This window comes from Condylura cristata, unplaced genomic scaffold (genome assembly GCF_000260355.1).
Source record: "Condylura cristata isolate star-nosed mole 26May11 unplaced genomic scaffold, ConCri1.0 scaffold00004, whole genome shotgun sequence".
NCBI classification, from domain to species: Eukaryota; Metazoa; Chordata; class Mammalia; order Eulipotyphla; family Talpidae; genus Condylura; species Condylura cristata.
Window position 1 is genome coordinate 67,007,073 of NW_004567105.1, and position 12,300 is coordinate 67,019,372.

Below are 12,300 nucleotides of genomic sequence, written 5' to 3' on the forward strand. Positions count from 1 at the left end.
ACATGACCTGAGCCCCAAGAAAACCCATGGCTTCTGGTCCAGATCCCCAGGAAGGTAGAAGCCCTCTCATCTCCGCTTAATGAGATTGGGCTGGCACTGCTCTTTCCAGAGGGGTTTCTCTCTTGTGATTCTCCCCAGTGATTTTCTGTCTCCTCTACTCTTGATAACCAGTGGCAAATCTTGCTTTACACAAGCTTAGTGTTTCTCATCCTCACCTCATAGAAAATTGTTAGCCCATCAGTTACTTGCCTCCCCATTCAAAACTAACTGCTGGCAGGTTACATGACAATTTTTGCTTCTATCCACTGCTCTATTCCCAAAGCACAGAACAGTGTCTAGTCCAGAGTAAGTGCTTAATAAATATTTGTTGATTTTACTTAAGATTCTTTGCCAAGGTAGAATTGGGTAATTCATAGATTGTTCCTTTTCTTGCAAAGGTAGAATTGGATCATTATTAGGGCAGTCGTTAAAGTGATACCCTGAAACAGCATTTGTAGAATTGCAGCGGGCTCTGCTCTACTAAATAAGTTCGTTTGGAGCAGGCTTTTCATGAACTTAATCTGTCTTGCATAAAAGGTCTAGATTGCTCAAGCAGCTCAGAAACCTCATGGCAACATTGACAATACTAGAAATCCTAGAATATGGGTTGAGCTGTTCCAAAGGGATCCCTGTAGTTTCTTAAAAGGGTACCATTTAATATCTTTTCCAAGTTTCAGAATAAGCTTATCAAAAGATGTGTAAAACCCCTTTGGGAAAACTTAAAAATGTTATTGAGGGGCATAAATATGAGAAACTTAAGATACAGACTGAAAACAATACTGTGCATCAGTTGTTGCTGTTATAAACACTGAATCCATCCCCAACTGTACACTAGTTGATTAAAAAATGTGCCCATTAAAAACAGTGATAGCCCAGACTCTTGAAGAGAAAGTAAGAGGAATGCCTTACCCCTTGCCACTAAAATTGCAGTGAGGGAGGAAGTAAAGTAGCATGGCTCAGGAGCAGAGGAAGGAGAGGCCAGGACCAGACTCGGCCTGGACGGACCTTGGACATTTGAGGTAGCATTTCTGAGCAGTGAAGAGTGTTTTCAACAGAAAATGCTAAGGCTTGAGGCTGTTTTCATAGGATTTTGTGTGTGGTTCTGAAAGTTTGCTAACTGAAGTCAGTTTAAAACTGACAGGAGGGAGCTGATGGCCAGAACATGGGAACCACCCAAGTGGTACATGGATGTCTGACCTTGCAAATGTTGCCTTCGCAACTAGGGATGAAAAGCACAAACTTGGAGGGGAAGGAACACGCCACACAAGAAGAAATGCTATGATTCCATTTGTAGGAAGCTCAAATGGCAGCTCAACTATTCTTAATTGGAAGGTGATTGTTAGGGAAATCAGTCTACCCATCCAAGGGATTGCAGGAGCTCTGTAACTTCAGGGAGGGCTCCTTTCCATTTCCAAATTTGTACAACAGCTAGACGCTGGAATACACTGATGTCTATCATCATTGCAAGTAGGATGAGCTTCAGTCTAGTGGCCCTGTAACGTTAACATGATACAGAGAACACATGCCAGCTACATGCCAGACCCAAGCTAATCGCTGTGTACACATCTCTGAATCACAACAGCTCCATCATGACTCCTGCTTTGTGGCATAGTCACTTGGAGAGCTGGAGACATCTTTTGCCCATAACCCCACACTTGGTATGGGCTGGGCAGGACATGTCTGATTCCAAAGCCCAGACCGTCTCGCTGTGTAGCACACCAACAGTATTACAATGACCAGAGCCCCTCCCAGGCCGCCTGGTATGTGAGGCTGCTGTTTTGCTGGGCCATGGCCCAGACTAGTCCCAGTATCACCCACCCACACCAGAACACCACCCCAGGGGACCGCCTGCGTGCAGCACATCCTCAATGCCCAGTGAGCCCGCGACTTTGATGTAGATAATGTACAACATCCTGAAGTTGAAGGCAGGTAGCACAAACCCCTGTGCAGCCAGCTGTGAGCCTCAAAACAAAGTCCCAAGAATAGGTACCCCAAGTCTCACTGGGAACCCCCAGCTCTTTAAGTGCTTATTGTCTCCAAGGTTATTAACCACTTATTCACTCGAGCACTTATTAGCATCTACGTACCCCGTGCCAGATTTTGTTAGGCCAATTTCAATGGTAATGCTGACTCCTCTTGTACTGGGGACATGTCGGGAAAATGTGTTGCGACCTCCTATGGCAGCAACTCCTACTGTACTTAAGGTGAAGAAAGGGGAAATCTTTACCAAGTTCTGTATGGGATCATTTCTTTAAGCTGTTTTTAGCTTAAAAGCTCCTATAAGCTTAGAAGACAAAGCCCCACAAATGCCTGGAGCTGTTAACCATAAATGTTAAATCTTTCATGTCATGTTCCACAATAAAGTAAAAGAAAAAAGTCTTGGCCATCTATTTATTCCAAGATTGAGGTAGCAGTTCCTGGACATAGGTACAGGTGGTAGGCTGCTCACTCCACTCCAACCAAATGGTGTTCATGAAACTTATTTTAATCACGGTCTCCTAAGGAGCGGACTACAGCAAACCGTGGAGTACTCAAACCTGCCTGTGTGTGGGTGTGCCGGTTCATGGTAAATTGGGGCGGGGCTTCACAGACCACCCAACAGGCACGACCAAATGAGTTCTGAACTGGCAAGCATGAGACAGGTGCTGGCTGTGCAGCTCTGTACTGATTCCCAGCTGGGTGTCCTGGTTTGTAACCCTGGTTGGGACAAGTGTGGGCAGCTAGATCTAGACAGTTCTCAGGGAAAACAAGAGCCTGGACCCAATTTCTACCTTGTCCAAGGATAACACTGAAGCAAAGGGTAGAGAGGAATGCTAGGGATCCTGGTTGAGATTCACGAAGATGGGTTGGGTAGTATCTGTTTCCAGATGGTGTCAAACCAGGGATGACCCATATTGACCTTGAGGATGTTTGAGCTGTGGGGAGTGCCCTCGTGACCTCAGCGCCATGAAAGGTGGCCAAGGGAATAAGGTCACATGGATATCTTGTACATTTCTCAAGGGAGTAAGGTAGGAATGTGAGTCATTCAGGTTCAACACATGGATCCATTGCAATTTCTCCATTTTCCAGTAGGCCCTGTTACTGTGAAATCAGTTTTGAGATACATAGAAAATGGCCAACATGGAACAGCATTTTAATACAGCATGAAAATACTGCTACTCATACAACCCTCTCACAGACCCTACAGACAAAAAAGGGTGAGGCTTTTGAAGCAGAAAGTTTCCCAGGCCTGCCGCTTAGGTTTGTTGCTGGATTCTGCCGCTCGCTGGAGGAGGAAGCTCCCGCAGTGTGCGGCTGGCCCACTAGTAGCTGTGGCCACCCTGACCACATTCCCAAAGAATGCTATGGTATGACGGACAGGATGACAAGGTTCCTCATACCACCTTGTATAAAATCTCACGCCTGTAAACTGAAATGGACATAACTTTTAAAAACTGTTTATTTTCCGTTAACCTTACTTCCACTTTCTGTCCCTGTCAGAAGAACAGCTTAAGACCACTCTGTGGTGGTTCCCACCCACTCAGTGGCTTGAGCGGTGGGGGCTGCAGACCAGTCTTCAGTGGCAGGCTGGGCACTCCAGTCTTCTGTTAGGAAAACACACAAAAAACCCATTAGCTTCATTCCCAAACTAGTATGTCTGTCTCCCCCCAGCCACCACCTTTCATCAGAAAGGCATCTGAAGGATGACGACCAAGATTAGCACACTTCAAAAGCTAATGAGTTTATCCACTTACTAGTGCACCTTCAGCGCCCTGGGCTGGAAACTTTCACGTTGCTACCGACAGGCATGGATATTTCAGTTCCAAACTGCCAACCACTTTTATCATGGCACTTACCAGTAGGGAACTGCTGAATAGGCACAGAGGGCACCTGAACGCCCTCAGACCAGTCTGCCACCTCAGGCTGGGTAGCAGTAAACTCGGGAGCTGGAGCCGTCCACTCGCCCTGAAACTCCTCCTTCGTCACAGCCTTTTCAGCAGCAGCCTGCTCTTCCTTTTCAATCTATAAGAAAGAACATGTCTGTAAGGACTGACAAATTTTAATTCCATGAAACAGACCAGTTTGCCTTACGTGATCACAAGCCTTCATGGAGGAAGCTCACCTCTTCAGGATCCCTGTAGAAGTAGAGATCAGGCATGACCTCCCATGGGTGCTCACGGGAGATGGTGCCACGCATGCGGAGGACTTCCCGGGCCAGCATCCACCACATGAGACCCACGGAGTGAGCTCCCTGCAAGAGGCCAGATTATTAAAATGGGACAGTAGGCAGCCCCAAACAGCACCCCATTCCTTACCTGCCCCCATATAATCCAAGTATCTGGTATCAAGAAAGACTCTCATTCCCAACCTCGATTGTATACTGGAACCATTAACGATTTTTAAAAAATTACCAAGACTCCACCATAAAGGGCAACAAAATGTTACCCCTGGAATTAGTGCAGGGCCACTGCTAATTTCAACAAGCTCTTTGAGGGTGATTCTTTTGTGGAGTAAGGGTTTTGAGACCAGCAATAAGCTAGACCCATTTTGAACCACATGTAATCCGCCTTTTTGGCTGTTAAAACTGAATTCAAGTCTGTAACAGAAAAGGTTAAGTAGTGTCTGAGGCCCAAACAGAGCAAGAAACAAGATTCTTCAAAGTTCTTACACATTAGAATGTACTTGTAGCAAGGATTATCATCAAACGCCCCTCATCGGGCCGAGACCCTTGTGGCGTTAGTAAAAACCTTGCCCCTCGTGTAGCACACTACCTACACTTGCGAGTTCACCGGCCAGCCAGTGGCCTCAACTCCAAGCTCTAACAATGTGCAGAGCAATGCCCAATTGTTTCTAGAGCCCACCCTTAAGCTCAAGACATAAAAATGTTACCTTATTATTGCAGGGGATGGCAATGTCCACATAGCGCAGGGGCGAGTCTGTGTTACACAGAGCAATGGTGGGCAGGTTAACGTACGACGCCTCTGTGAGAGGCTGGTGGTCAGCCCTGGGATCAGTGACCACCAAAAGTCTTGGCTCCCGGAAAGCTGCCTGGATCTGGTTAGTGAAGGTTCCAGGAGTGAAGCGGCCAGCAATAGGAGTGGCTCCAGTGGCAGCGGCAAACTTCAGCACCGCTCGCTAAAGAATGAACAGAAGACTTAGCATACTCTCTGGAGGGAGTCACAGCCAACTCCACTGTGAAAATGTGCTCACACCCAGGTCTGTAATCATACCATGTAGCCTACGTAACTGACACCCTCAAATACTCCTTTTTCCAAAATGAAAGCATCAAATTAATCACTTGTAACCACCCAGTAACAATATCCTCCCTGGAAAGTTAGAAACACACTGAGCATGTTCCCAAGCCCAGGCACTCTCCCTTCCTGTGGGCTATGCCCACTCGACAGATTCAGGTGTCTGCGGCTCCTTGGCTTTCTCCAGATCTACACTGCCCAGTTCCAACAACCAAGCAGGTACATGCTTTGTCCAAGTTACTCACACGCCTCCCAGTCTCTCAAAGGGTGTGAAGAAGCAGCTCTACGCCAAACAATGCCTGGTATCCTAGAAGCCTCCTAGCTGACCTATATATAGCAGGAATACAACCAGCACTCTTTACTGCACTCATTTCTTCCAGAAAGGGGCCAAAGTAGATTCGCTATTTTTCTACTATATCCCAAGTACCACTGTCTGGACTAAATCTAATTGTTCAGTTTTTGCTTAAGAACCTGAAGGATGACACTAAGTTAACTCTTACAGACATAGTCAAAACTCTTCTATTTCTATTGTGTACCGCCTAAACCCCTGGGCAAAAAAAATTGAGAGCCAATTTTCTTATCAAACTTAATCGTGAATGAAGGTTTTACTCTATTACCTTTAAAATCTGTCACAACTTGTTTATCTTTTGAATGAGAATGAAACCCCTGTAAAAAGCACTCCTAAGTCAAATTTCAATAATTTTTCTAACAGAAAAATCCAACTGTCAAAATAAAAATGGAAGACTAAAACTAGTTTAACCTCAATTACCATTAAAAAGTTAAGTTACAAACCTGGCCAGTGTTCCTGGATGATATGACACTGACATCAGCAGGATTTTCAATGGCAACAATGGCACGAGCTGCCAGCAGAAGCTTCTCCCAGGTTCTCTTCAAATTTATGATGTAGATGCCTAGGTGACAGCAGAAGATTTAAACATTTGACCCGATATTGGAAATGGATCCTGTTCTGCAAAGCTGAATGTGGCAGTGAGTACTATCAAACGCCAGTCACAGAGGCAAGCTCTACTGGTGTCAGCGAAAATCCTGCAGTTAATGTAGCACACTTCCGACACTCAGGAGCGCACTGGCCAAAACTGGCCTCCACCCTGAGCTTTAATAGTGTGCAGCCTTGAGTCTGTAGCTAAAACTTTTCTCCTTTGTGCAGAATCAACTCTAGCACACTCCCATTTGGATTTCCACAGTTCCTATCCGTTTCCCAGGCCTCTCACTTTCCTTAATCACCTTCCATGTCCAGGCCCTCCATGGTGGCACAATAAGCAAGTTAGGGCGCTGCACTGCAAGATAGCTGTAGCTGCTTCAGAGTTTGATCCATGGCACTGGAGGTGACCCACATGGTGCAGACCTCTCCTGCCCCGCCCGCTGCTTCCCTCAACAATGTACTTCACTGATTTGCCTGTTCTTCTCCCCACTATGTCTCTTGTGAATCCTCTTACTGCACTTGCACCTCTGGCCTGCACCCCAGTTCTAGATGCATAAATCTTAAAAAAAGTTAGTCTTTAATAAAAAAAAACAAAATTAAAAAACTTCCATGTCCTTGTCACAATCTACCCTCCCTTACCATGTCAAATTGTTTACGCCTATCTCCTCTAGTTTCTTCAAAGCAAACCTGTATCAGTTCTGTGTAATAAGGATCTGTGGGAGACAAGCTATCAGAAACTGAGCTTCCCTCTCAATCCAACCCAAGTTCCATAACATAGTAAATGGCACTTGTCCATCTTTCCTCCCCCAACAACCAGAACACTAACTCCATAGTTTCAAGGCTTATTTCTAACCCTGAAATCTGATCTCATACTTATTAGGGAACTGCAAGACAATCTAATAATTACCTCGCCCAGTACTATACACACCACCACCAAATCTTAGCTTTATGTCCGGAGTGACAAAAATGCAAAGTACTCACTAACCATCACTTTTCCTTTTGTAGATGTACTGCTCCATCTGGAAGTCAAGGTTGGTGCCACCTAAGTGGGTTCCTGCTGCAAGAAATTTGAGGACATCCTCCTCTTTCATTTGCAGGACATCAAGGGCTCCGGACATTGTTAAAGTTTCCCTTTAAGTTACGCTGGGAACCTGAAAAACAATAGCCAACCTAGTCCTTTTCATCCCAGTGATAGAAATACGGTGGAGGAACAAGTGCATTCTAACTAATGGAGGCCAGCAACTTCCCATGTAAGTGCCACTAAGAACTAATGCCTTCTGAGCTCACTCTAGCAGAATGCAGTGAGACACATGCCACCCCACACTTAGGGAAGTTACAGCGAATCATCCCCGTGCGCGGAAAGGAGCTGAAGCGCTTGCTAGGTAAACGAAAATCGCGCAGAGACCTAACACTTAAGCTACTCAACAATTATGGAGAAGCAAACACAACCACCAGAGCTGAAGCAGGCCTGTCCGAGGTATGCATAAGCTGAGCCAAGCGGCTAAGTGGGAGCTTCCGGATGACTTCTTCCTGGGGTCATAACTGGTTTTCTTCAAACCCTTCACCGGAACGAGAGCTACCGTAAGCTGGAGCCTGGTCCACTGCTGGGGCCCGCAGCCCGCAGCCCAACTTAGTCCCAGCCCGGGTTCCGCTCCGGCGCGACCTCCCAGGGAATTGTGGGAGGCCGAGGCCCGCGCTGGGCCACGTGCAGTCCGGCGGAGGGCGCCCGGTCGGGGCAGACAGACTCGGCCTATCAGTACACTGGCTTTAGTCCTCGGCTCTAGAACCCCTCATATGACCAGGGAGCGCATCCTGATGGCCCTGGGGACGCAAAAGACACCTTAGCGGACTCACTCAGAACAACGCCGTATGGACCCCTCTCTAGGCAACGCGGAAAGGAGCGGGTGGCGGAAATGACGTTATTATATACTCCACTGCCAGCCAATGACAACGAAAGGCGGGCGGAAGGAGGGCGGAGCCGGAGCGTCGCGTCACGAGGGCGGGCCTTTTCCTTCCGAAAGGCGGGCCTGCGGCGCTGGCGCACACTGAGCGGGGCAGAGCGGTGGCGGGGTGCTGGTGTCTGCGTGGCAGTTGCGGGGTTAGGGGTTTTCGGTGGCGTTAGGCTCTTGGCGACCTTTGCTGCTGTAATTCCTGTGCGGGACTTGGGGCCTGAAGCCCGCCTACCCATTGGGGTTGCAGCTCTGACCCAAGCTTGTGTACCTGTGAAGCTGAGCGGGTCCCTAGCCTGAGCCGCAGTCCCTGGATGTGGGAAGGAGTGTTACCAGCCTAGGTAGGTTATAAGCCGAGGCGGCAGAAAGTTTCTTGGAGGGCAGTTTGATAGCACCTCAGTCCACCTTTGGGAATGCTTTCCGAGAAAATGAGCAGGACAGGCTGCACAGATGCTACGCTACGCTGAGAGTTTTTGTTATCGAAGTTGTGTTATCCATCAATAGGAAATACTTAGTCCATGATAATACTGTATAATCATGAAGGTTGAATGAGGAAGATTTTTTGGAAGAGATTTATTTATTTATGCACGCAGAACTGGGGTACAGGCCAGAGGTGCAGGGGATTCACCAGAGGCAGAGTGGGGAGCAGAACAAGTCGACTAATGAAGCACTGCTGAGGGTAGCAGCGGGTGGGTCAGGAGAAGTCTGCCATGCCATAAATTGAAGCACTTTGTGTCAGATGATTGTAGATGGCCTCCCCAGTGGCCAGGGGTTAAAGTCAGCGTGATCAAGCTATGTATGGCCAGCCACTATGGCCTGTAGCAGACCTCTCCTGACCCGTGCACTGCTTCCCTTAGTGTATTTCAGTAGATTCACCTGTTCTGCTCCCTATTCTGTCTCTGGTGAATCCTCTCACCCCCTGCAACTCTGACCTACATACAACTCTGACCAGATCTTGTATACAAAAATAAATAAAGTCTTTATAAAAAAAAGTTGTAAATAACCAAAGCCAATGTATACACAGGTTTCAACCCTGCTTGCAGTTAGCTAATTACCTGGAGGGTATCTAAACTGATGCCAAAATCAAACCAAGAAAGCTCGAATTTTAAAAAAAGGGCCCCTAGGTAATTTTAATGTGCATTCAAGGTGAGAACCCTACAAAAACAAGTAGACACTGGGTAGGATCCCTCAACCCCCTTGCTATTTTGTACTTTTTAATTTTCCGGAGGAATACAGGTTTTTAAATGGAAACAAAAGCCCCACAGCATTTAACAAAGAACTGGCACTGAGTCAACTTTGTCATGGTTTTTAACATCTTTAGAAATGGCTGAAAATATCTGGAGATTTTAGCTCTCAAAATAGAAAAAAAAACAAACTTAAAATGTTCCATGAAAACTGAATGACTTGCTTTTATGGCACTTTCTATCACTTCTCTGTGGGAGGGCCTTTTGGGGACAGTCCCCAACCATAGTAGTTCCTTCCTCTAAACACCAGGGACCCTGAAGAACACTTTTCATTAACAGTAATTTTAATTATGTTTAGGTGTTTGTTTCTCCACAAAATAGATTTTCTCTACAAGATAACTTTGTCCTTCAAACAGCTGCATGATGAAAATCCTTGGTGAGGAAATGAACTGAGAAGTCTATAAAAGTGGAAACCATACTGTAATTGAGGTAAACCAAGGTGAGGAGTTTTGGCCCAAGAAGTGCTTATCAAAGCCTGCTGAGCCGCTACATAAACTTTTGCTTTATTCATGCCCACTTGTGACAAAAGTCCCAGAACCTTCCTTTTGCAAGCTCTGAAATCTGGGGTTTACATTTAAAAAATAAAAATTGGGCTTTTTTTTTTTTCCTTTTCAAATATAAAACACCTAGGGACTAAGTTTTGGGGACTATACTTTCCATGGCACTGGATGGCTAGGAGAGCCTCTGTTCTGACTGAGACAAATATGGGCCCAAGTGTGCATTCCTCTTGGGCACTTGCCCTCCTAGCCACACTCCCTCCTGGCTCCTCTACACTGTCTGATATGTTGCCCTATAGAAATCTTACCTGCAGTGGTCTGAGAAATGTTCCAAAATAGTTTTTCGCTCTTTTGTCCCAAAGCTTTCATTTCCTCAGTTAAAAGGTACAGTCTCTCCTGTTCATGAAACTATTTTATTTTATGACCTTGCTCTACTATTGAACACTTTGTGTCTTCTATTAGTTTATGCACTGGAATCCCAACTTCAACATCACGAAGTTTGTTCTGTGACTCAGAACAGATTACTTAACAAATTGCTGGAAAGCCTGAAAATAAGATGAGTTACTATTTCAGCTACTGCCGTCCCCAGAAACCACCCCTGTGCCTACAAGTTCTTTAGGATGCAAATCAACAGAGAAGGCACAATCTGATGTATTTTATAGCCAAGGAGATATTTTAATGCTTTATAAAAAAAACTTACATATCAGGTATCAGAACTCAAAGTTTTAAACATTACATCATGTGTATTTTAAGAAGACATATTAACGAAAAGGTTCACAATTATCCCTGATAATGGAGACAGGTCTGGAGATAGAATTCTGCTTCAGTCAGTGTGGCCTCTATCTTCACAGGGTTCTCACCCAACACCTGCATCTTCACACAGGCCCAACAGTCTTACACAACTGTCAGCTTGAACCCATTGGTTTAGGAACAGCCATGTCTACAGGATATTCATGAGCAAATCCACTAAGAAGTCAATGTTCACTAAGTCCAGCAGGGTGAGTTCTGAGAGTCAGCAGAGCCAAAGCTCCTTTTATACAGGTGGGAAACTAAGGCTCAAACAGCCCAAAGTTACACAGAAAATTTAGAACACAATTTGAATTAAAACTCACTATTGGTCCACAGTTGGTTCCCCTAAAATCAGTGGTTTGCATGCAGGATATTTTCATAGTGGCAGGTGACCCGAGCTGCACCCTGAGGTGTGTGTGGCATAGAGGAAGGACAGGGTGAGAATGAGGGGCACAGCAGGCAGGGAGGACAGAGTGAACAGTATACCATAGCTGCATTCTCTCAACGCTTGCTAATCCACTGCCCAATTCCAGGAGGGAATAATGGGCAGAAGAGGCATCGTCTGCTGTGGCCAAGACCCAGGGTGAACAGGCAGTTATGCAGGTAGGGTAGGTTCCGCCTGGCAAGAACTTGGACGGTTCTCCTACAAAAGAGGATATTCTATGGGTATGGGAAGTCCTAATAAAGGATTGTTAACCATGGGATGAATTTTATGAAGAGATTTAGGGGAAATTCAGGTTAACTTCCAACTTGTTGAGTTAAAGTGGGCATGGGAAATTCAAGGTCAGATGACTGGCAGGTGTCTAGATATTCTACTGAGGAATGGATAAAATAATGAAAAGACAGGATTAGTCATTTGCTGAACAGTCATCACAAGGTTTCTCTGAGTCTTAAGACACAGGTGGGAGCTGGAAGATAGCAATGAACAAGAAGAGGCCTCTGCCTCTTGGAGCGACAGTTAAACTGGAGAGAGAGAGATTAAACAGTCACTGTACAGCCATTACATACAGTGGTCCTAAATGCTACCAATGTAAAATACACAGGTCTCCAAGCACTTAGAAAGAGCTAACCCCTTTCTAAGTAGTTGTGCAAAGGGATGTGGAAACCTTTCCTGTGCAAGTGTCGCTTGATTCAAACTCTGAAGGACAGAAAGGTCTTACTCATGGGAAGGAACAGAGTTTCCAGGCACAGAAGCCAGCAAGCAGCTCAAAGGTACTGGGGAGGTAAGAAGAAAGCTAGGAAATGGGAGGAAGATGAAAAGGCATCAAGGGTTTAAGTACAAGCACCGACACTCAGGTAAGACTTTAGGGTTGCTTACACAGTCAAAAAGGAGATCAGTCTGACTGAGGACGTACAACAGGACAAGATCTTGAATACTAAGCCAAGAAAATGAGGCTTAACACGTAAACAGAGTGGGAAGGTGTGGGGTGTGATCAAGAAAAGCACATGATAAAAATGCTTGCAAAAGAGTTGGACTCCTGTGTTCTGGGGACAGTTCAGGACAATTTCAGGAAACAAACATCTTACAAAAGAAGTCAAATTAGTTATAGGTATCAAGTAGACATCAAAAATCTTAGAAAAAATAACTATGTATATACATACACACACACA

The 12,300-nt window shown here is 45.7% G+C and overlaps 1 protein-coding gene across 1 annotated transcript; it reads right to left on the bottom strand.

The window, feature by feature from the left end:
- Nucleotides 1-3,151: 3,151 nt before the first annotated feature.
- Nucleotides 3,152-8,140, bottom strand: RPSA (ribosomal protein SA). Its single transcript, XM_004676290.2, has 7 exons — nucleotides 8,065-8,140; nucleotides 7,196-7,361; nucleotides 6,063-6,181; nucleotides 4,909-5,154; nucleotides 4,142-4,270; nucleotides 3,876-4,041; nucleotides 3,152-3,623 (listed from the first exon to the last, which is right to left on the bottom strand). The coding sequence occupies exons 2-7, from the start codon at nucleotides 7,326-7,328 to the stop codon at nucleotides 3,529-3,531; spliced, it is 888 nt and encodes a 295-aa protein (XP_004676347.1). The 5' UTR covers nucleotides 7,329-7,361; nucleotides 8,065-8,140; the 3' UTR covers nucleotides 3,152-3,528.
- Nucleotides 8,141-12,300: the final 4,160 nt, after the last annotated feature.